The 22,240-nt window shown below is 53.8% G+C and overlaps 6 protein-coding genes across 6 annotated transcripts; 2 read left to right on the top strand and 4 right to left on the bottom strand.

Annotated features, from left to right (window-relative positions):
• Window positions 1-11: 11 nt before the first annotated feature.
• Window positions 12-4,308, bottom strand: HD553DRAFT_316732 (heterokaryon incompatibility protein HET-C). Its single transcript, XM_046180661.1, has 19 exons — window positions 4,000-4,308; window positions 3,848-3,871; window positions 3,635-3,723; window positions 3,405-3,541; window positions 3,124-3,290; window positions 3,026-3,037; window positions 2,812-2,945; window positions 2,728-2,746; window positions 2,493-2,660; window positions 2,397-2,422; window positions 2,123-2,335; window positions 1,993-2,058; window positions 1,864-1,927; window positions 1,659-1,801; window positions 1,572-1,588; window positions 1,366-1,511; window positions 1,261-1,299; window positions 1,020-1,195; window positions 12-952 (listed from the first exon to the last, which is right to left on the bottom strand). Exons 1-19 carry the CDS (start codon window positions 4,115-4,117, stop codon window positions 140-142), a joined length of 2,571 nt encoding a protein of 856 aa, XP_046034401.1. The 5' UTR covers window positions 4,118-4,308; the 3' UTR covers window positions 12-139.
• A 507-nt stretch (window positions 4,309-4,815) lies between these two features.
• On the top strand, window positions 4,816-6,546 carry HD553DRAFT_361312 (uncharacterized protein; the record flags this gene model as incomplete). The annotated part of the gene is made up of 1 exon (XM_046183974.1): window positions 4,816-6,546. One exon carries the CDS (start codon window positions 4,816-4,818, stop codon window positions 6,544-6,546), a length of 1,731 nt encoding a protein of 576 aa, XP_046034400.1.
• Window positions 6,533-9,346, bottom strand: HD553DRAFT_316730 (nuclear pore complex assembly-domain-containing protein). The gene is made up of 4 exons (XM_046180660.1): window positions 9,116-9,346; window positions 8,795-9,045; window positions 8,338-8,731; window positions 6,533-8,281 (listed from the first exon to the last, which is right to left on the bottom strand). Exons 1-4 carry the CDS (start codon window positions 9,294-9,296, stop codon window positions 6,666-6,668), a joined length of 2,442 nt encoding a protein of 813 aa, XP_046034399.1. The 5' UTR covers window positions 9,297-9,346; the 3' UTR covers window positions 6,533-6,665.
• A 349-nt stretch (window positions 9,347-9,695) lies between these two features.
• On the top strand, window positions 9,696-10,113 carry HD553DRAFT_275735 (DNA-directed RNA polymerase, subunit N/Rpb10; the record flags this gene model as incomplete). The annotated part of the gene is made up of 4 exons (XM_046177920.1): window positions 9,696-9,790; window positions 9,867-9,890; window positions 9,955-9,992; window positions 10,061-10,113. Coding segments are annotated over 4 exons (210 nt in total), but the record flags the coding sequence as incomplete, so codon positions are not given.
• A 686-nt stretch (window positions 10,114-10,799) lies between these two features.
• Window positions 10,800-16,881, bottom strand: HD553DRAFT_275905 (uncharacterized protein; the record flags this gene model as incomplete). Its single annotated transcript, XM_046177931.1, has 16 exons — window positions 10,800-11,092; window positions 11,156-11,277; window positions 11,338-11,616; window positions 11,676-11,910; window positions 11,962-12,112; window positions 12,171-12,310; window positions 12,370-12,566; window positions 12,622-12,826; window positions 12,899-13,022; window positions 13,090-13,281; window positions 13,338-15,055; window positions 15,119-15,247; window positions 15,307-15,374; window positions 15,447-15,523; window positions 15,581-15,658; window positions 15,730-16,881. 16 exons carry the CDS (start codon window positions 16,879-16,881, stop codon window positions 10,800-10,802), a joined length of 5,160 nt encoding a protein of 1,719 aa, XP_046034397.1.
• A 1,932-nt stretch (window positions 16,882-18,813) lies between these two features.
• Window positions 18,814-21,976, bottom strand: HD553DRAFT_351967 (mitochondrial small ribosomal subunit Rsm22-domain-containing protein). Its single transcript, XM_046183654.1, has 8 exons — window positions 21,202-21,976; window positions 20,756-21,143; window positions 20,560-20,693; window positions 20,442-20,497; window positions 20,276-20,377; window positions 19,818-20,213; window positions 19,282-19,753; window positions 18,814-19,213 (listed from the first exon to the last, which is right to left on the bottom strand). Exons 1-8 carry the CDS (start codon window positions 21,767-21,769, stop codon window positions 18,894-18,896), a joined length of 2,436 nt encoding a protein of 811 aa, XP_046034396.1. The 5' UTR covers window positions 21,770-21,976; the 3' UTR covers window positions 18,814-18,893.
• Window positions 21,977-22,240: the final 264 nt, after the last annotated feature.

Raw genomic sequence — 22,240 nt, 5'->3', positions numbered from 1 at the left:
GGGCAGGCAACCCCGTCCGCCAGGGGAGATATTCGCATTCGTGACATCTGACTACATCCTTAAACACAAGTTCATTACGGATATGTAGAAAACCCCTACTGCATTCTAGATCAAGCAAAGACTCCGGGCGACAGCGGACTTAGTATCCACCACCGTAACCACCTCCATAGGTCGGGGCGCCACCCCCATATTGAGGTGCACCGCCATAGCCCTGTTGATTAGGGTCGTATCCACCTTGATGAGGAGGAGGGCCAGGAGGAGGAGGAGGACCTTGGTCATAGCCGCCACCGTATCCTCCAGGAGGCCCACCCCCGTACCCTCCCGGTTGGCTTCCTCCGCCATAAGCAGGAGCGCCGTACGAGTCGGTTCCGCCGTGGTGACCGCCAGGCTGATGATGACGACGAGCACCGGGGTACCCACTGTCATCATCGCCACCGCCCCCATAGGAAGGCGCGTTGTACGATTGTTGAGCAGGTCGGCTGTTGTAGTCATCCCCACCGTAACCTCCTTGGCCGCCGCTGTTATAAGCATCTCCTCCACCGTAACCGTGACCACCCGACTGACCGCCATACCCGGCGTGTTGCTGCGGAGCAGGCTGACCATAAGAAGGCGCACCGCCGGCAAACCCTTGCGAGTGTCTGCGGTAATCCCCGCTATCGCTGTTGTCATACGAAGGCGCGCCGTAAGAGGGCTGAGGCGCCTGGTAGCTGGAATGCTGAACAGGAGGAGCGTTGTATCCACCGCTCCCGCCATTGCCGTCTTCGTACGAGGGCGCGCTGTAAGACTGCTGCTGCCCGTGATACCCGCTAGTCTGGATGGGAGGAGCGACGCCCTCGTTATCCATACCCCTCCATGCCGTAGCTCCACCAGCCGTGCCAGTCCCGAATCCTTGCTGCCAAGGCATCTTGCCTCCCATGATGTCTTGACCTGCGTTCAAGACCGAAGCTCCGGGCTGCGCGGGCGCTTGTCGGGTTAGATGCGATTCCGGTCGTAGCTAGAGACAATGCCGGCAGACTCACAACATGCATGTTCTGCTGAGCAACAAATCCTTGCAAACCCCCCTCGGGAAGCATGCCGTGCGAGTGATTGTGAGCAGTGTCGGTGCTACCGATTCGCGTGTTCTTGTGATTCTGGACCGAATCCATCGACAATCGCTTGATGATCTCGCCCTGGTTGCGACCTTGTGCTTGGAACCCTATTCCATCGATCCAGGTCGCACTCAGCCGCCGTCGGGCCTGTTTCCAAACTACCGCGACTTACATTGACGCATCCTCTCCAGCATGAGGCGCTGAATCTCGGCTATTAGGGTGACAAGATGGCCGTCTCAGCCTAGATGAGATGAGATGATCTGCAATATCTGCTCACATTGACTGTTGTGGAAGTACGGGTGGAACAAACACTGCAGGATATCTTCGGTGCTCTGCCGAGGATCCATCGAGGTATCATCCCAAGCCTTGACGATCCTCTCGACCGCATACTCGACAATGACTTGCGCGATCTGGCCAGCGGGTCTGCACCACGAGACTTTTTAGTAGGGGGCGGAGTACTGTAGCACTGACGGCCTTGCTTACTCGTTCAAAATCAGATTCTGCGTTACAAATATGCAAGTTCATGAGAACCAGTCACTCGCGCACAATCCCAACCCTCCATCGACTCACGAAATGATCTTTACTCAAGAAACTGTGGGTGGGATCAGAAGCGTTGGGGTCGTGGAAGACCTCGAGCTGGTCGTGCGACGAGATGACCTCGGCACTACCCTGAGCAAGTCCCGTGGTCGCGCTTTTGATGATGGGCTTCATGTCTGTTCATACACTCCATCAGCAAGATGGTAGACTCGTAACGAAAGTATAGTTGACGGCTCACAAGGTTCGAGAGTGGTAAAGACGAACACGCTAATGCTGCTGCTAATCTTCTCAACTAGCGAGCCCTGTGTGGGCGCGTCGAGGCCTTAGACGGAAGATTCAACGGTTGAAAGCGAAGCAAAGGACTCACGAGCCCGGGAATCTTCTCCAAAGTGTTCTCGATCGTCTTGGAGACGCTATCCCTGAAAGACAGAACCTGCAAGCCGGAAGAAGTTAGTGCAACGATCTGTACCAGAAAAGAGCGTCTTCAAGTCGCCCACCTTCCAGAGCGTATCGTGCAACTGCTGAGGGGTCATCATCTCTGGATCCATAGCGCCCGGACCAGATCTGATGTTCTGCACATCGCTCATCTCCCTACTGAGCTGACCTCCGGCGCTCCCAGGAAGGCTGGTGAAGAGCTGACGGAGGACGTCGTCGTTGCCGCTGGCGGATCGGGCCGATGCGACCTTGGTGTTCAGCTCGGACACCGAAGCCTGTCATTTCAAACCGGGTTAGTACATGTGTGTGTGATTTGCACGGCAACTAATCACTTACGGAACTCAAATGATCGCCAGCCTCGCCTGATAGCGAAATATTCGGAAATCAGCTATCGATGCAAAGAAGCTTATCTGAGCCAAACCAAAGACGTACCCAAGAGCGAGTGGATGAAATCGTTGCCTCCAAAGGTCCCGGTAACGAGGATGGGCACGTTCTGACCGTTCGGCGCGTGCACGGTGACGTTACGCCCGACATGCGCAAAGACTTCTCGATGTCCCATGGACTGAAGAGCAAGCTCGCACCAGTTCGAGTGGGCGGTAACTATGGGTAAGGTGATATTCAGCATATCCAAATCGTGATTTCTGGATGATGGACGCGGCCAACATACAGTCTTCAAGCGTGTGCAGCTGCGGTGCATATTCCAACATTCAGTCTTCTTCGGGCCGTCCAGCACGCCCGGATCGAGACTCACCGCACTGCCCATCAACCGATAAGCCTCGTACAAGGCATCGTTATTACCCGTAGACCTGGCCTCTCGACCCGCCTGGATACAAGCGGTCAAGACGCGGCGGACGAGCGATTTGGACGTGTCCCAGCTGCCATTCTCTGGCGAAATTTGGGGAGAACGAGGTCTGCGAATCAGACAGATGTACGTAGACAGACGGAAGTCGAGAAGCAGATCTTACCATTGGCGATATCTGTACGAGGAGAATGAGACGAACCAGATCAACGACCGATCGGCCTGACGCTGCACCCAAACCCCATCCCGGACGACGACACTCACAGTTCTTCATTCCCGTCCTCGGGTCCACCTCCAATTCTCTCGGATCGACCGGTCCTCTCAGTCTCGGGTCGTATTTCCGCGCGTCCTCGTTGTCGGCGTAATCTTTCGGGTTGTCAATGTGTTCCGTGGGGAGGTAGACGCCGAGACGTTCCTTGGTGACTTCGAACCTGCGCATGGCAGGGCGGTAGCGAACAGAAGAAGCGACGTCGTCAATGATCAAGCCTTGCATTCGGTATACAGCAGCAGGTAGAGCTGTTTCGTTGGGATGGACGGAAACTCACTCGGCAGTAGCGTAACCATGAGCCAAGAAGCCGAGGACCATGACCACGTTGATGATCGTCTGCAAGGGCAACTTTTGCAACCCGGCCTTGTCAACCGCTTGAGAGTAGTCTCGAAGCCAGTTTCCAAAGTAGACTCGCTACGATGATACGATGTGACGGGAGGCAGAGTACGAAATCCAGCTATCAGCTACCAGGGAGAACAAGACGACGAATAGACCCGCTTGACCGACCTTGATGTCGAGCCCCCCAAACTTCTTGGTACCCCCGAGTGCGGCCATAAACCCTCCACCCGCCGTCTTGGCCAGCTTCTCTAGGACGTCTACGGGTTGTGGTATCGGGTTTAGGTTCCGGTGAGACGAGGGAGAGCAGGAAGAGTAAGAGGGGTTCGTCAGCGACGAGATGACCGGAGCCTGTGTGAGAGCAGACAACGGCGAGGGGCTCACCTTCGATATCTCCATGTCGAAAGGCTATTCATGTAGCCCAAGCGTTCGTTTAGGCGAGACGGCGAAACACAGCAGTCGATCAGCTGTCTGTCCCCTACAGAAATCACTCCATCCACTGCGACATATCGCTTCCAAGGAATGTCATCACCCACCTTTTCCCTCGAGATAAGCGTACGAAGGGATGTTCCCCGCTCCGAACGCTACCGCTGGTTGAGCGTGTGCGAGGATGGCGAGGACGGAGAGGAGGACGAGGAAGGTGGTCGACGGCATTCCTACTCGTTGTATAGTGGGTGCGATTTCGGTGTCTACTCGTTCTTTGTTCTCGGGTGTATCGACACGATGGGTTGTACTAATCGGTCTTGGTCTGCTTGACTAGTTCCAGGACACTGTGTCTTTGTAGCAAACGAGTTGCAGATTTTGATGAGTATGTTCCGACCACTCTAATCTCTAGGATCTCTCATCGTCGACCTGCTTGTTGCTTGCGATATGCTGATATGGCTATGCTGCGAGCGAGCGGTTCGTCATCATCAGGGCTCGCGCGCCTCGACTTGGCAGAAGAATGCCGGCATCGGGTTGCGTCATTACTATCACTGCGCTTCTATTCGGTGTGGGCGGGCCATCACGACTCAACCCCCTCGATCGTCCGACAACTTGCAAGTGGTGCGATCTGGTAGCAGGTAATGTGCTTGCGACTGAAGTGATGTGCTTGCACCACTTGGCGGTGAACGACTCGACTTTGTGCGGTACCCAATGTCATTTCGTTCGTTCGACCAGCTGAAACGCCTTCTCGATCACGTTTGACTCCGCCGCCGCTCGCTCGGTCCACCCATCCCCCTTTTGTTCGATTCGACTCTGAGAGGAGGCTCGAGAGATTCCTTTCATCACACGACTCCATGATATGATCTGAACATTTCCACAGGCTCATCTCTCACACGTCGAGTCGTCTCGATCTCACAACTCTATCCATGATGGATCATCGACCACAAGCAAGGGGTCCCATTCCGCTCGTCCCCGGTCGACCGCGCCGTCAACCATATTCTCAACCTTACCAGGCTCCTTCTTCACCTTATCGACCGGGCACTTCGCCGAACTCGAGAATGCCAGTACCGTATCACCCTTCACATCCTCCTTACCTTCCCGGGACTTCCTCAACGGCATCGCCCAACCCGGGATTGCATGGGCACCCGGGTCCAGGTCGAGGATATCATCACGTCCATACCACGACCACTGTACATCATCACCACTATCATCACTCGCCTCCACCGTCCCCCTCACCTTCTTCAACTCCGTACCATCATCATCATCGAGTGCACCCTTACCCTTTCGTGCCACCCCCAGTCCCCGTAGGGGCATTCCGACCGCTCTTTCCCTTTCACGCTTTCATACCATTTATTCCGGGGATGGGAATGGCAGCCGGGCCACGCTATGGAGCCGGACACGGGCACGGGTTCGGATATGGGTTTGGGTACAACGGAAACCAGCAGGAGGAAGAAGAGGGACAGGGAGACGACGGACAAGGGGATGAGAGGGAACGAGCGTTCCCACCCAACGGACCTCGTCTGTTTCCCCGTCCTAGCTCTGGACCGAATCGAGCCGGTCCATCGTCCACGAGAAGGAGAAGAGAGGAAGAGCGAGCTGGGTTCGAAGTTCACCATCCGGATGGGACGGTAGAATTTGAACAAGCCGGGCCGGTCATCGAGGAGATGGAGATGGAGGAGGACGAGGTAGTAGGAAGCTCTTCAGGCGGCAACGGGCGTGCAGGAGAAGAAGGAGCTGGGCAAGACGATGAAGAGGGAGACGAGCGGGAGGGGGAATGGCTGCGTATCGAGTGGAACTCAACAGATCGAGAGATAGACCCGTCTGATATGGAGGTCGAGCAAGAATCCATGCCGATCCCCGTGACCGTACCTCCTTCGTCTCCAGAAGACTCTAGTTCATCTACTCCCGTTTCTCAAGGGCCGGATGTGGACATGAACAGACAAAGACCGGCGTCACCATCACAATCGCCGGTCCCGGCCACACTAGCCAGCATTCCGCTACGCATTCCCGCCACAGTACAAACCCCCGTCCGACCTACTCCTAAGCATTCACTTCCACCAGGAATAAGGGCACCCACAGGGACGCCCGAGTTGAAACCCATCTTGGACATAATCCCCGAGTCTGAAGGCGAAACACGATCTGCTGCAGCTCGATCTGGGACTGGGTTGTCGGAGACGGGCTTGGAAGCGCTTGAACTTGGAGCTCCGACACCGGGAAACAAGGTTCCGATTGTCAAGGCCGTTGCGCCGAGCTCATCTCTACCGACACACACGCCCATGTCTGTAAAGCAGAGTTTGGTCGGAACGGATCCTCGGCCGATCGCCGTGGTTCCGCTGCTCCCAAGTCCCGGCGATGAAGCGCGAGCGAGACCGAACGCAAGTAAGCAGGACGATTCTTCCCCTACTCGCCGTTCGTCCGGGACACAAGCGAGAACGCAGAATACCGACAACAACAGCAACTCCGACGAAGTGGCCGACCATGCCGCGCGACCACCGGTCTCTGCCGGACTCCCTTCTCCCGAACCGGCACAAGTACTGGACAGGTTACTCGAAGTGACAGGTCTTTCGGCGAGACAATTCATGAACATGCTGGAACGAGGGGAATTCAAAATGGAAAATGGAGTGCCAGTGCGAACACTGCAGACGGGCGGTGTACCCTAGGGTATAGATATGATCAGGAAAACGATACACAAGAGGGTCGATATGTAACCACATGTAACAATCCTAGCACGAATACGCCTGTACAATTGAGTCCTGGTGCAACGATTGCAGCTGCCATATCACTTCCTGGTGGCAGCCCGTCGTGGTCGTGCCGTTTCTGCCTTTGCAGGGGTTTCGGACGGCTGTCGACTGGCCCCACGTCTCGTTCGGACCCCACCGGCCTCGCTTTTGTCGGGCGATACAGGTACGACCGACGACAGCCTTCCACTCCGTCTCAGCGCTCGAGCTTGGCTCGATTCGTCTCCCGCCTCGGTGGTCGCCTCGCTCATCACGCTCTGGCTCCTTGTCTGCCTGGCCGTCCGTTTTACAGGCGGCGGTGCACTCTTCTGCGTGGGAGTCGCAGCTGTTCGACGAGCACGTTTGGCCGCCGGAGCTGGGTCGAGCTCGCGTGACTCTTCAGGCTCTTCCGGAACCGCCGACGCTGTCTTCTTTCTCGTTCGTCGAGGAGGCGTGGTGGTCAAGATCTCGACAATCGGTTCGACGGAAGGCACTTGCTTGGCTCGCGTCCGCTTCGCTGCCTTTGGTATTGGCGGAACCTCAACAGCCGGAGTTGGCTCGGCCGTTCCTTCACGACTGCTTACGACCGATGCCTGGCGTTTACGCGTCTCATACCGGGGTCCAGATGGACCTTGACTGGCGTTTAGGTCACCATGCGTCTTCCTAGCTCTCTTGGGCTTGACAGGCGTCTCTTCCGGCTGGGGTGACGATGGTCTCGATGACCGGTCATCAACATCTGCATCCATCTCCGGCGCTCGTACCGGTTCATCAATCTCCATTGAAGCCGCTCGCTCAATAGCGATGGGTCGAGCACCACGCCTGGGCGATTGCCTTCGCAAAGGAACCGGCGTAGTTTCGGCATCACCATCGCCGTCAGCCACTGATGCAACGGCCTGGCTCTCCGTAGGCTCCAATGGAGCAAAAAGAGGTGAGCGGAAAGACGGCCGTGAAGATGCCGCCAGGGCATTTGGTCGAGATCCGACATTCCTAGGCAACTTAACCGGGCTTGAAAACGGGCTCTGCGCTCGCTGCTGGCTGATTGGACGAGGTGATCGATGCGCCGGCACGGCCATATGAGCCTTGTTTGCCGGACTTGGAGGAGCAGGATGGGCTTCCAGTGCCCTCATGGTATTGGCCTGATTCTGCAAGATGGCCTGGTACAAGTCGTTTGCGGTGTTACCTGACCGATTTGGTGATGCTGCGATGAGTCCTGAGAGGGAGACTACCCTTTTCGATGCCCGGACTGACATCGCGGTAGCTGTCTCATGCGTTTGAACGCTCGTCCTGATGCTTGAAGTAGTAGCCCAAGCCATCTTGCCTTCGTCCTGTTCGGCATCGTCCTTGAATGTCTTCTCCGCAGCCAACAGATCGCGTTGCACTCGTGGTAGCAGGCTGACCATGTCGTCCACCATCTGGCGTCGTTCTCGTTTCAAACGAGGATTGACGACCTCTCTATCACTAGATCTGACCAGCTCGGTGACCCTGCCGTCTAGATCGATTGCGTTGGAATATCGACCTTGCGACAGTAACCTGGTCGTCAACAGGTCGTGCAGGACGTCAAACGACTGCTGTGAGAGGCCAGTCGCGGGATCCAGCAGATATGCGGTCAAGATGTCTTCCTCAAAGGTATCGATGGGAGAGGTCGTCAAGGATTCGAAGGCTTTTCGCATGGCACGGGCTGTAGAGACGGTTCGTGAGTAATCAAATGCCTACCGGTTTCTGTCGTACACTTACGCTTCATCATCTTGTCGAGGATCACCACAAGTAAACGTTCACGCTCGCCCGTAATCCTGCTCAGGCGAGCCGCCTCCGCCCCTTGCTCCGTCCCGTCCTCCAGATCCAAACGCTGTTCCTCGAGGCCTGATCGCTCGGCCCGTTGACTCTCGAGATCGTTCTCAAACTCCCAATTCCGTACCCATTCCCAAGCTCTCGCGAAGTCCTGCTCCACGAGCGCTTGTACGTAGGCATCGCGCAGTATTGTCGAAGACAAGGTCGGTTTGACAAAGTCCACGTATCGCTTCAGCCATACAGAGGCTGAATTCGTATTCACGGACGATAGCGTGAGGATGATCTCTTGAGCGTACGGGTCGAGCTGATCGGATGGTAAGGATAAATGATACATCCCCTCCTAAGATCGCCAAGATGATGAGCGCACTCAAAGAGCATAATCAGCAAATCTCGAGCTGCTCACCTCGATCATGTCGTGGTCTAGGCACCAGTAACCTCGAATACGGTTGATGGTAGCCTCATCTAGGAAGTGACTCCGCGCGTACTGTTCCGCCGGATTCGAGCGATCCTGAAACGAGACCGTCTGTTGCTCCTGGTGGACCACGTCCAGTAACAAATAGTATACGGAGCAGTCGTCCTCGGAAGGATTCTGTTCGATTGACGTCGTAATATAATCGATCAACATCCCGTGGTCTCGAGGTGGGTAAGGAAGGTCTGAAAGGATGCGCGTTAAAGCGGTCGTCAGACAAACGGGCTGTACTCGGTAACATTCAGGCAGACTCACCATCTTCAGCGAACTGCTCCATCATCAAGAGGTCAATCAGTAATCTTCCGTCAGGCCGTTGGTCCTTCCTTTCCTTGACCGCTTGGTGAACTTCTGGACCCCATGGGAACCTGACATCGAGATCGAGCTCTACATCGTCGAATTCGATTCCGAGCAGGTCCTTGACGCTTGTTCCGGACATGGGCGTTCGTCGGTGAGTTCAGGCTAGACGCAGACGAAATAAAGGAAGTGAGGGAACTTTATGTTGGCAAATTGGCAGATACGAACCAATCGTCAATTGCATCACATCATTGTAACCCTTGTCCCGGTCTGACCCATCGACCTTGTCGACGGACATGACTCTGTTTATTATTCGGTGACCATCAGATGTCCGCTTCATCCCTGCCGCTGCTGCTTTCGCTTTCGACCGTCAACTTCGAAATTGAACACACTACGACCTCTACACATCTGCATCATCCCGACCCTCTTGGTCCTCTCAGTCAATCTCATCGATCCTCTGAGAACTCATCAAAATGGTTGGGTCAAACTCCCTTAGCACTTCCAGCGCGAAGCCAAATGGCTGACGGTTCCAACCCGCTCACAGATCATCCCGGTCCGTTGTTTTTCGTGCGGCAAGGTCGTTGGTAACCTGTGGGAAAAGTACTTGCAACTCCTCGCCTCGGAATTGTCAGAAGGGTAAGTCCAGTCAGCTCTGTGCGATATCTCTGTTGTTCAAGCTGATTTGACTGAGCGCATACTTTTGCTTGTTCAGAGAGGCGATGGACAAGCTCGGACTGTACGCAATCGACGGGGTTCAATCGGCGTCTGCTGTAGACTGACAGGTCACTCTGTGTTGACAGAAAACGATACTGCTGCCGTCGTATGATCTTGACCCACGGTGAGTGGTCATCCGAAACCTCAATGCCATATACACTTCAGCTGATGTTCTCGCACACCTAACTACAGTCGACCTCATCGAGAAGCTCTTGATGTATAACGGTCAGCCACTCTTGAATTGATTATTCTTTTTCTGCTTCTCGCTTTATCTCACTTACCTCTCTCGCTGCGACCCGACTCGTCAAATAGTCTACGACAAGCAAGACAAGCGCAAGTACGGCGTCGCCGGACGAGCATGATCTGCGTGTTCTCGACAATGGAATATCGGATCTCACAATCTCGTCCACGGTGAACCGACTACCGACAGCCAGCAATCCGCAACCCACTGGCGAATACATCTACTGCCCTTGCACAACCCGGTTGAGGCTTCCACGGACCTTCGCATCGCTCTCGAGGTCGTCCCGGCTTCTATTCATCCTTTTACGACCTCTCCGTTCTTTAACGTCTACAGTTGTATAATACCCTTATGCCTTGATTAGACAGAGATGCATAAGGTGCTACCGCCAAGTCCTGGTGCAAGAGAGCCGAAAGAGACAGTATGATTGGGTCAGGGGCAACTGGTGCGAGCAGAAATCGCTTTTATGGGGCGGATTATCGGTCAGTAAGGCCACAGGCCGATTGCGACATCATCATGGTGGCATACTTGCGTCAGTTGCATCTGACAAAACCCCCAGACAGGTAGCGGACCATCCTGTGTGCATGGGGTATAAATAATGAACTTCATCTATCCTGACTATTACCTATACAATCGTCTGTTTCGCCAGGAAACTGGTGCCGATCAAGCGTAAAATTCTGCAAAGACATCCATTCAGTTTTTTCCTTCGCCACTGTCACGAGAAAGCAACCCCCACTCACTCTTGTTGATCAGGAAGATGAGCGTGTTGACCCTGACGCGAGCGACTTGGTCGAACATGTCGAGCGTGACCTTGTTGTCAAACTTCGCTTGCAACAAGTCTTCCATCTTCATCTCGCAAGACCCGACAACCTGGTTGGTAGGTGACACGATGTCCAGCGTGAACACGCCTACCTCGTCGGACGACAAGATGACGGAGAGTTTCTCGAACTGCCGAGGCGAGGTCTGCTCGGCTGGCAAGAGGATATCTGTTTGTCAAGGGGTAGCGTTTCAGCAGACTAAGCTTGATTGAGAGGTTTGGATCGACTGACGTTTTTCATAAAGCTCAGCCGCCGAATATCGGTATGAACCGAATTTAGCAGCCTTGCCCGCCTTTTGCATGGACCTGAGATGTCGAGCTTGTTTAGATAATGGCCAGATGAAACGTTTTTTCCTGGAATGCAAGATTGTGAGTCAGGTATCGCTCATGAACGATCCTTTGCCTTGCGCTTACCCTTGCTTTTGCATAGTGTCCATAGCTGACGAGATATACTTGTTGTACGAAGAAATCTGCTCCTCGAGGGCGGCCTTCTTCTCCGAGGTATAGACCATAGCCTCGCTCATGGCAGCATGGTCCTTCTTGCGACGCTGCCGATTCTTGTTCTGCGTCCGGATATCCCCCGCAATGTCGTCCAGCAGATCTTGCCAGTTCGTCTGCCGCGATAACATTGCCTCCTTTTCGAGCTTCATGCAATACTGAATCGCTCTTGCCTTGACTTCCCGGAAAGGTAGTCTATCCAAAGAAGAGATGTGAGTCTGGTTACGTTTATCGCACCCTGAGGTACCACTTACGAGCGGATGTCTTCAAGCCTATAGTCAGTCCCGCTTGGCATGGGGATCGGAGGCAGGGAGCTTTTGTGCTTCCTGGCTCTCTCGCGCGCCACATCGCGCTCCACAACGTCCTCCCAGATCCATTCATCTTCATCTGCTACAGGTGCCGTCAAGACGTCTATCAAGGTCTTCCCCGATTGCACGCGGAGAGTGGCCAAAATATGCCTTTTTGCCTGGACCCAATCCGCCTTGGAGCCTGAAGTTGGGTCACCTAGAACGCGAGAGCGTTAGCCAAGTATCGATGCACCGGGATTTGAACCAAACGTACTCGATACCGCAGAAAAGCGGTTCGTCAAGCTGAACGTGACAGGTGCGGTTTGTCCTTCTTGATACAGGACATTGGGTACCCCACCCAGTTCTTCCAGTATCGGGCGAAGGGGGTCAGATTTGGAAATGGCCTGTCCGTATACGTCTTCGCTTCAGTATCGTCAGGATATATAGGACGGAGAGACTCACAATCAGGTCGAGCTCCTTGCGCAGAGTGTTGTGCATGGCATAGATTTCTGCCCGAGTCATAGTGATAGGTTTGGGAGCCACAGATACCTCGACAAGCTCCTGAGTCTGAAGATGGCTTTCCACATCCTCAACGCTAGCGACTGTGTGCAAATGCGTCATCAGTACTGCGGAAGTCGAGCATATACGTTTGTGAGCTCACCTTCGAGAATCCAATCACAGAAGCTAGCAGAGGCATTGGCGACGTAGTTGTCAAGGGTCCCAAACAACTCGAGGTCATAAGTTACGACGCGGTAGCAACCGGTCGCGATCATCGTAATGAGATTCGCAATTTCGTTGATATTCTGTCGCGGGAGTGCTCCGACAAGTGATGCTACGACTCCTTGCGATTCCGGTGTGCTGCATGTCCCCGTGTTAGCCTAATTCGACTGAGTGCTGGCGCGCGGAAACTTACACGATACCGGGCAAGATATAGGGCAAGATCAATCCTCGGGCGATGACAGGGATCAGATCTATATCCTCAACCTGATACTGAGTCTTGACCTGCAGCGCGAGGAGCATCTCGCGAGCCATGCAGCGTATGGTGTATGGAATGTGTTTGGTCCCGGCGTAAAGCGCAGTCAGAACTGAATCAGTCTGCAGCTGCAGAGCCGCAAGTTCTATGCATAACGTGCCAAAGCCATTCAGAAGCGTGGTCTCGAGCAATGAGAACATGAGAACTCGACGCTCACGTTGATAAAATGCGCGGCCTGACACGGGATCCTGTGTGACTGCGTATCGAGCATCGACGTCTCGAGGTTTTGCGCTGACCACGCCGGAATCGCTTTCCTCGTCGTTCAGGATGCGGTGGTAGATCTTTTCGATGCAAGAGACTCATTACGTGTCATTATGAGATCGAAAAGGGCAGCCCAGCGGTACTGACTTCGACGGGATCAATGCATAAATCGAGATCTTGCATCTTCAGGATCTCTCCGATGGTTTTTCCCAAGATAGTCTTGAGCTCTGCACCGTGCTTGGGCCGAATGAAAGCCAGGGCGATGTCGGTGACTACCAGTTTCGAGTCAATTAACGATTGAGCAGATTCCATGGTTAGAATCTGCTCATGAATAGAAAGCTGAAAGCCAGCCACGATAAGCTTTCCGTGTTACCAAAAGTGCCATCTTCACTTACCTGCAACAGCTTCAGTAGAAGATATTCCTCTCGACGACTTTGCCCGTAGCTGTACAACGCAAGAACGACGCCCTGCAGCAATCTTCGACCTTGTTCGTCCACTTGATTGGCCGTTTGTAACCGAATAAGTCTTGCCAGATACTTCGGTTGCGTCTGCAACAGGAAAAAGAGATGCTGGTACAGCTCCAATTTCCTTCGACTTGATCGCTCCAACGTAGCGCCATGCGAGAATGGGTCGGAATTGGCGAGGGAGAAAGACTGTTGCTCTTGTTGGTTGGGGAGGTTCCCAGCAATACCCTTGACTCGAACGAGGTCTTCGAACGACAATCGATTTTGCAAGATAAGAGCAATCTTTGTATCTAGTTCGGTCACCTGCGATTCAAGCGTCTGGTTGAATTGGATGTTCTCGATCACTTGCTTGCGCAATCGCTCGACTTGGATCTCTTCGGCGAAATCGCTTTCGCTGTCATCCAAGAGGTGCATGAAGGCTTGGATAGCGGTGATGTCGACAGCTTTTCCAGAGACGATCTTTCTATACTGTTCGCGGTGTTTTCTCCCTCTCCATAACGCCTGAACTGTGATGATCTTGGGCTGGTTCGCATGATACCATGATAATCGACCCCAGTATCGCTGTCGAGCCAGATATCCACGGAGGAGCTGTTGGCAAAAGGTGATTCCGACCTGCGTCTCTTCGTCCTTAAGATATTCGAGCCATTCCTGAAAATCTCGTCGTGCGAGGACCCCTCGAGCTAGTGCTTGAAAGCCAATGACGTCCGGCTGAACAAACTCGAGCTGTTTCTTCTGTTCTGTGGTCTTCTTGCTGGCCAGCTTGGAACGGAGCAAAGACTGCAGGCCACCGATCGAACTCGCAACCTCCACCTTGCTCAAGGCTTTCTGCATATCCTGATGAGCCCTATTGGCAAGCTTTGCTCGTGCAAGACTTTGCAGCGAGACTACATTGGATTCGACACGTTCCAGCTTTGTAGTGAACGAGTGCCTTTGTCGTCTTGCAAGAGCGCCTCGGGCAACGGCTTGGAGAGCCACCACGTGATCTGCCGTATCATCGAGCGTCTGCACCTGCACCCGCAATTTTTTCCGGTAGAGTACGCCTCGGATTTGAGCTTGCAGGCCAACGATATTGACGAACCCATTAGATATGTCTTTCTGGGTCTCCGTCTTGCGATTTCGAGCAAGGTTAGCCCTGAGCAACGCTTGAAAGCGAACTATCGGTTGCGTAACTTCTGGACGAGCGTGTTCCGCTCTCAGCTGTTTCGCATCCTTGCGACAGCGCTGCCCGCGAATGAGAGCTTGCAGGGCGGACACGGCTGGGTACGCAGCGTCCATTCTCATCTGTTGCTGATCAAGCCTCCGTCGGACGAGATTGGCTCGTGCATGAGCTTGAAGACCCACGTATCGATCTTCGTCCTTTCGAAATTTAGACCGCTCGGCATGAACGCGACGTCTTGCTTGATAGCCTCGACATTGTGTCTGCAACATGATAGCCCACCCTGTGGACTCGTTTCGAGCGTCCATCTCCTCCAGAAGAGCGCGACGCGTAAGCGCTCCCCTAGCTCTGGATTGGAACCTCAATACCGATGCTTCGGCAAGCTGCAAGTGGTTTGCAAGCCTCGAAGTGGATTGTCTTTGATTGAATCCTCGCAAGAAAGCTTGCAATTGTATGATCTCCGGCTCACACTCCAGCAGTAATCGATCCCTCACTATCGGGGAGCCACAGTATCATCAGCAACGGATCGTTGTCAGATTCGACGAAACTGACCGACCTTCTTCTTCCGTTTCAGGCTCTTCTTCTGGTTCCATGTTGCACTCCTTTGCCAACGCTGTGCTGACCGAGTTGAAGTTTGGCATTGCCAAGCCCTTCAAACCTTGTTGTGTTTGAGCTAGTTGTTCATCTGAGAGATCGATGCATCAGGATTCCGGTGCAGTACGACATAGATGCAGGTAGAATTACCTGAGAAATCGAATTGTCCGACCAAGTTACCAATCTTGTCAGCCATCCCCAGACGAGCAAGTAAGTGACTGGAGGGTACCGCAGGCCTCAGAAAGGTTAGTTGCATGAAGCGAGCGGGATGTGGTGTGGAAAAAGCTTACCTGAGAACGTGTATGCAATAGATCACCTTTGGCATATTTTTCTTGTTGTACAGATCGGTCGTTTCGAAAATGAAGGTCTGGGAATTCGGCGTGTAAGTTTACCGGTCAATATAAAGAATGTGCAACCGACTTACTTCTGGAAGGCCTATGTTACGAACAAAATTGAGGAAATGAACGATATTGTCAGATTGCCGGAATCGATGTTTCTTGTCCTGCATCACAATACAGGGTCAGTGAGCCCTTTATCGGATGCGAGCACGTTTGCCAGTATCCAATGACTGACCTCCCAAATATGTCTCACCACTTCATCCCCTTCATATTTGCGTGCCAGTTTAGCCAGGGCTACGCCATCAGTCATGCTCTCTTCCATCTCCACAACACCGTATCCCAGTTCTTCGTCGAGACACCCCTCGATCCATTGTTGGGCTTCACCGACGTGACAAAGATACTCGTACGCGATGAGCTCTTTTCGCTGCCGGTCCATCCAGTTCATGTTGAGCCGCTTCGAAGGCAGGGGCGCAGGAGCCATAGTTGCGGAGGTAGACGACGCAGGTAGCCGGGACAAACGCAACCTTCCCTTGACTCCGGCTACGCTACCGCTGCGCTCGAGGGTCGCCCCCGCGTTTATCAACCCGGCTGACGCCTTGGGCGTGGCGAAACCCTTCCCGACCAACCCTTGCATGCCTCGTCCGTCGGGCAGGATTCGCTTTGGCGTAACCGGTGCTTCTTGACGCCCAGTCACAAACTGCGATTTTCGCGGACTTGCAGGCGGTGCGGGCGTATCCACGGCAGTAGTCACGGGAGGAGTTCCCTCGAAGACTCGCTGTGTTTGACGAACAGACGACACCGAGGGAGGCCTTTCCAAAGGCATTGACGAAACTTGAGAAACTGCGAGAACATCGGGTGCGAATTTCTCCGTCAACTTCAGGGGACTCGGGGCCGAAACAGAGCTGTCCTTGATATAAGCAGACTTGGCTCGCTCCTCCTCCCAGTCTTCGGTGAATTGATCACCTGAAGCGATTCTAGGCAGATGTTTCCCGAGCTTACGCCCATCTGATTTTCCGATCGAGCCATAGCGTTTCCCTGGAGTCTGGGCTTGCGTTGACGGCCGTCTCGCCTCGCCATACACGCTCGAAGGGACGGAGGGCGGTACAACCGAACTCTTGAAAGCGGACTTGGAATTTACCGGCGTGATGTTCCGCCTATTTTCCCGTAGAGGCGGTCTGATCTCGTCCTCATTGACGGAATCCAGCTGGAAGCTCGAAGCCAGAGGACTTTGACGTTTACTAGAAGGAGAATCTAGCAAAGAGTTGCTATCAGAAGGCTTCCATGCGGGAGTTCGATGTGAACCGGCAACGGGATTAGGGTTCGGCCAGTATGGCTCGCCCAGTAGAGAGGTGGACACTCTCTTTCTCAAAGACCGCGACGGGGACATGTCGGGTTTATATAATGGTCCTTCGTTCTTGATTCGTTCGCGGAACGCTTTGACAGTGGGCGAGAGATCCTCATCGGGGGACGATGGTTTCGACAGTGCCGTCGTGGCCTTTTTCGGGGTATCCATCAGCTTGGACAAAGCTTCGTTGCGATGCTCTTCCCGATCAAGCTCGGTGCTCTCTTTCTGCTTTCCGATGGCCTCGTCAAGTGCCAATCGATCTCTGATAGCAGTAGCCAGATCTTCCTCTTTGTCCACTTTCGGCTCTTCAGCTATGGCAGGCGGTTCCGCCTTGAAGGATAGCACCGGGACAGATGCTGACGGTATCGGCAATCCCTCGCCGACGAACGACATCATCGAGTCCCGCTTCTTCGCTTCCTTCCTTGCCATATAAGAGCTCTTGTATCGTCGCTCGCCGTTGGGACCGATGATCGAGCTACTCGTGCTCGAACCAGTGATGTCGGGCAAAAGAGGGTTGGTCGATACTGTGGACGAGGATATCACCCGATCCGAGCCGTATGCAGAGGTCGAAGCTGAAGCATCCGAGGCTCTTTTCACAACCACTGATGGTTCCTCGTCGACTCGTCTCTGTATTGGCCTGATCGTGGAGTGTTCCGGTTGTGTAGGTAGCGGCTTTATCGCTGGCACATAAGACTTGGCTCTTCGATGCAGTAATCTCTGCAGGCTGTCGCCTTGTGCTGATGAGGATGCCCGAGATGGTTCCTCTGGTGACATGGGTCGAGAGCTCACAAGCGATCCATTCCGGCCACTGATGGAGCTGAAAGATGTCGAGGCCCCGGGTGACATGGGTCCAGCTCCAGGTCTCGGCACAGCATTCTTGGCACCAACACCTAGCTCTTTGAAGAGTTCCCTCTCTTCCGCCTCCCTCTGTGCCCATTTGCCTCTGACCGAGCCGACGTCGATGCTGTTCCTTTTTCCTGCCATCGAATGACCAGGTCTGGCAAGAGGTTGACCGCCGAACTCTGATGCGGCCAGACCAGACCCTGAGCGTGCCAATAGCTTGGCTTGGTAGCCAAAGACGGCCGACTCCGATGTCGGAATCGGAGTTTTGTTGGCATCTGAGCCCATCTTTGCAGTGAATGTTCAAGGTTGCATGCGAGAAAGAGGGAAGAGTGGCGGGGTGGATAGCGATCTGTGAGAGGTGATCGGAGTGATATGATATTCGAGGTCGATCTTGCGTTTGCTGTCCTAGGTCGATGCTCATTCAGTGATGGTGTGATGGTGATCCATCTTGATGCCAGGCTGGCTCTATCCGGATTTTGCTAGTGAGACGATCACGAGCGAGACATGCGACGAGATACACAAAGGAAGGTATATGTGACCTGATCAGACTTCTTGATCGTGCCCCGACAAACCGAAACCGTCATCAGCTCATCGTGCGATCATGCCCCCTTCCCCTTGATTTCTCTTTGTGTACCCATCCCATTTGTAGGAGCCAATCTGGACACGACATGGATCCTTACGGTCACGACAAGCAAGGGCGAGAAGTCTAACCAAGCGAGATATCTGCTTCCTATATGACAAATTTGCTTCCTGAATCTGAGATGTTCTCAGCCGAGACCCCGAATGACCTCGCAAACGACCCTACGTCAAGGCAGATGGTTAGGGGTTAGGTGGTTATGGGCTAGGGGTTAAGGGAGTTAGGGGGTTAGGGGTTAGGGGGTTAGGGGTTAGCGAGGAGGATATCATGGGCTGTCTTTGAGTACGGCTGGTTAGGGGTTTTTAGGGGCATACGCGCTGTCGTGACCGTAAGGATCCGTGTCGTGTCCAGATTGGCTCCTCCATTTGTAAACAAACGAATGTCTCGTCGCGGCCGTAACGTAACGTAACGTAACGTAAGAGCTGAATCTCGAGCGTCTGAGTGCTTGTAGTAGCTTCAGCCGCTTGTACGCCTTTGCAGCTTGCAGTACGGTAGCTGATAGCTGATGTAGTCGTCTGATCACCATACGTTGTGCACATCATACAAGATGTTGCAGAATCGCTAAATCCTAATTCTACTGCTGATCATAGGTACGCACGATGATATCACCATCGTCCTGCCCGTCCCCAGCTCTCTCTTCACCAACACCGCCAACATTGACCAACTTGGCGACCGGCCAATCCTCTCTGATCGGGATATCAGCAAGATCGTCATCCTCGTCTACCTGAACCCCTTCCACGTGTTCGACCTTGTTCAACCGTTTGACTCCACGATCTCTGATGGTGTCCTTACCCTTGGATGGATGTGGAAAGAGATCGCCCCAATTCACCTTTCGAGCGTCATAGTAAGCCTGTTTCGAATGCGACTTGGCCACCGTCTGTCGCACGATGGCTCCTACAGAACGCCGTGAGACGATGAGTAACCTAGATCTTCAATCGTGACAATCGCGCACAGACACTGACCTGAAGGATGACAGGTGTCCATGACGACATGCCCCGAGCGTTTCAATGGCGGGTAGACTAGCCTCGGCCATTGGTACGCCTCTTTCCGCAATGTGTCTTGCATTCGCGAGCTTTCCCAGGGATCGACGGGTTCAGGCGGTTCAGTCGAGGCCTTTGGCGGAATATATCGCATGACCTCGAAACTCCCATCCTGAGCACCCTTGATAGGGACGATCATCCCTTGATGCATGCTCTCTTCCTTGGCAGCCTGTCTTTGCGCTTCGTCCTTGGCTACACCGCCGTATAGACCGGTACCTGAGGTCTCCGCCATCGGCCTGCGTCCGCGTCGGATGACCACGTACGAGTAGTTAGAGTCTGATTCGCCGCTCTTGCTGTGTTTCGTCTTTCGAACGAAACGAGGTGTCTGCACGCGTTGAGAAAAGTGACAGGAATCTCGTGTCGACAACAAAGGACATGCACCGTCGTGGGGGCACTGAAGGTAGAATGGGCTTTCAGCACAATGCCAAAACGTGCTGAAGTGAAGAAAGCATGCTTACCGGTGCTACGACATGGCTGCCGATGAAACGGTCCGACAGCACCCGCTCTGGTCTTGGCGTAGGTGTTGGAACGTCGGGTTCCTCTTGTAACTCTGCTTCGAGCGCTACATTCATCGTATCATCCCCATCCTCCGCTTCCGGGTAGAAAAGCTGATCTCCTATCCGCAGGACCTCCTTGCCATCGACCATCTCCAATACGCCCCCAACTGCGTCAAAGTCTCGCGCTCTTCTTCGAGCTTTTTTCACCTTTCTCTTTTCCCGCAGCACAATTCGATCGATCTCGTCCGGTTCCAAATCCTCTGCACCAACGGGGGTCTGGCGTCCCAAATCCAGCAGGTATTGACGCGCATCCGCGATGATCCGGAAGCCTTCGTGTGAACCCGAGTCGATCAAGATCTACTCCGAAGATCCGGTCTGATCAGATATACGATTCCGCTTTCGAGAATGCAGGCACTCACTATGGTTTCAGCTCCCGTCTCCCAGAGCTCTTTCAGTTTGCGCCGTCGCGCGACTTGATTGGCCAATTTGCTCAGATAATAAGGCGCCAGAATGACCCCAGGCTAGAAAAGAAAGGGAAACATGAGACAATAGGAGGGAAATCCAAATTTTGACCAGCTGACGCACCCGCTCGGTGGGTTTATAGAGCCTCGTGAAGTTGATGTCACCCTTGAAATCGACCTCTGCGGAAACCAGGCTTGTTATCATGTTGATAGGCCCAATATTAGTCAATGTTCAGACTTACGGGTGGTCAAGCTCTGAGCAAGTTCCAGGATATGTCGCGAGCCGTGGACAACATCGAGATGCAGTCCAGACGCAGCTCGCTCATTATCACCCGCTTTGGAAGATTGTAACAGTCCAAGCGCATCTTGCACTGCCCTTCATCGATCGATAAGAAACGTCAGTGTCGCCTGTATGTACCACGACACGTGCTTACTCACCACAGTCCGGATCCGATTCCGCCGTCGATGATTGCCCATCGACCATTTCTGTCAGTGCGGCCAATTGTAGTCGATCTACCGCACATTGCTTCCCACTCCCTCCGTCCCAATCTCATCTCCAATTCCCCAAGAACGTTACGGACAGCGGCATATTCTCCGGGGAGATCCACGATCGCACTAAGCAATGCACTCAGCGGAGTCACAGCTTCGCTCCGCCTGTTGACGTAGCCGGACGATGTCGATCCAGGCGATGCATTGTGCTCCTGAAGAGATGAGGAGAGATGGGCTCTCTTGGAAGAACCACGCGGGACCGGAGCGGCTCGAGGCGATTTGGCCGTGGACATTTTGGACAAGAATGCTTGCCTTAACAGCTTGCGATTATCAGACTCTACGAAGTGATCACGATCAGCGACAGTGTCAAAACAGGCGAGACGAAAGGAACTCACCGTCGACGCGAGCTTGGATAGCATCATTAAGCTCTTCCGGTATCACTACCATCCCCACACGCTTTGATCCAAAAGCAGCAGCCGGTGATAACCTGTCTTCCCGTTCAATGTACTGGTTTGATTCATCTTCATTGTCATGTCGGGCGGCGAAGATGTCGTCTCCAGCCAACCTGGCGACCTCGTCCAAGGCCTCGAGCTCATCGGGTTCATTCATGAGTACCTCTGCCAAAAAGTCCAGTTCTGCTTCATCGTCCTCCTTGGCTTTCTGAGTCTTGCTGGTTGAGGATCCCTTAGGAGTATCGTTCGAGGGTAAATCTTGTCCGTATATCAGTGGTCGCTTGCGACGCACGGACCTATGACCCGAACCCATGCCAAGGTTCATGTCGTCCAAAAGGCCAATAGTGGTCGGGTCAAGCCCAGCTCTCGAATGCGATGCCTTGTCGTCCACAAAGCCAGGTATTGCTTTGTCATCGGCAGCAACAGCCGTTGTACGAATGTGCCTACAGCCTGTGCGGCTGGTGGCGGTTGAGCAGAGCCCCGGTTTCAGGCAAGCACGATACGATCGCATCGTACTGATATCCGCAGCAAAACCGTGACGACTAGATCGAGAGCGTATTGATTCTAGTAAACACAAACCCACTGCGATCAAATTCTAACCGCAACTTTCAATGAGCATGTTGGCGAAATGCGACGATCGACGATGGCCATGAGACTTCAGAAAGTGGAGGCAGACCGAGCCTGACATCGAGTTGGTAAATCGCTAACACGAATCAAGTGGCCACGATTGGATCACCTAGCCGACATCGAGACTGGCCGGACCGTCTCCTTTGGTTCGTCCGAATCGTTTATCGTGTGATGTGCACGCCAGTACAAGTGTGGGATACAAGGGAACAAAGATCTGCGAGAGCGAAAAGTATCCGAGAAGAAGGGAGTGAGGGGAAACATCATTATGGGTCCTAAGGCAACTGCCTCGAAGGCAGGCAGGCAATACACCGCAAGCAAGCAAGATGTCAATGACCGCATGTCGTAGCGGGATGAC

The sequence above is a fragment of the Filobasidium floriforme genome (assembly GCF_021052385.1).
Source record: "Filobasidium floriforme strain CBS 6241 chromosome Unknown HD553scaffold_20, whole genome shotgun sequence".
Taxonomy (NCBI): domain Eukaryota; kingdom Fungi; phylum Basidiomycota; class Tremellomycetes; order Filobasidiales; family Filobasidiaceae; genus Filobasidium; species Filobasidium floriforme.
Note: the sequence above shows the minus strand (reverse complement) of the source record. Positions and strands in the feature narration are given on the sequence as shown.

Excerpts from the sequence above, each read along its gene's own strand:
- HD553DRAFT_316732 (XM_046180661.1), bottom strand. The coding sequence starts at position 4,117 with ATGCCGTCGACCACCTTCCTCGTCCTCCTCTCCGTCCTCGCCATCCTC. Across the intron at positions 2,059-2,122 it reads TGCACGATACGCTCTGGAAG|GTTCTGTCTTTCAGGGATAG; the intron begins GTGGGCGACTTG and ends TCCGGCTTGCAG. Across the intron at positions 953-1,019 it reads CTCAGCAGAACATGCATGTT|CCCGGAGCTTCGGTCTTGAA; the intron begins GTGAGTCTGCCG and ends GCGCCCGCGCAG.
- HD553DRAFT_351967 (XM_046183654.1), bottom strand. The coding sequence starts at position 21,769 with ATGCGATCGTATCGTGCTTGCCTGAAACCGGGGCTCTGCTCAACCGCC. Across the intron at positions 20,694-20,755 it reads GGAATCGGATCCGGACTGTG|GGCAGTGCAAGATGCGCTTG; the intron begins GTGAGTAAGCAC and ends CGATCGATGAAG. Across the intron at positions 20,378-20,441 it reads TCTATAAACCCACCGAGCGG|CCTGGGGTCATTCTGGCGCC; the intron begins GTGCGTCAGCTG and ends TTTCTTTTCTAG.
- HD553DRAFT_316730 (XM_046180660.1), bottom strand. The coding sequence starts at position 9,296 with ATGTCCGGAACAAGCGTCAAGGACCTGCTCGGAATCGAATTCGACGAT. Across the intron at positions 9,046-9,115 it reads GGAGCAGTTCGCTGAAGATG|ACCTTCCTTACCCACCTCGA; the intron begins GTGAGTCTGCCT and ends GCATCCTTTCAG. Across the intron at positions 8,282-8,337 it reads CCTCGACAAGATGATGAAGC|CCCGTGCCATGCGAAAAGCC; the intron begins GTAAGTGTACGA and ends CCGTCTCTACAG.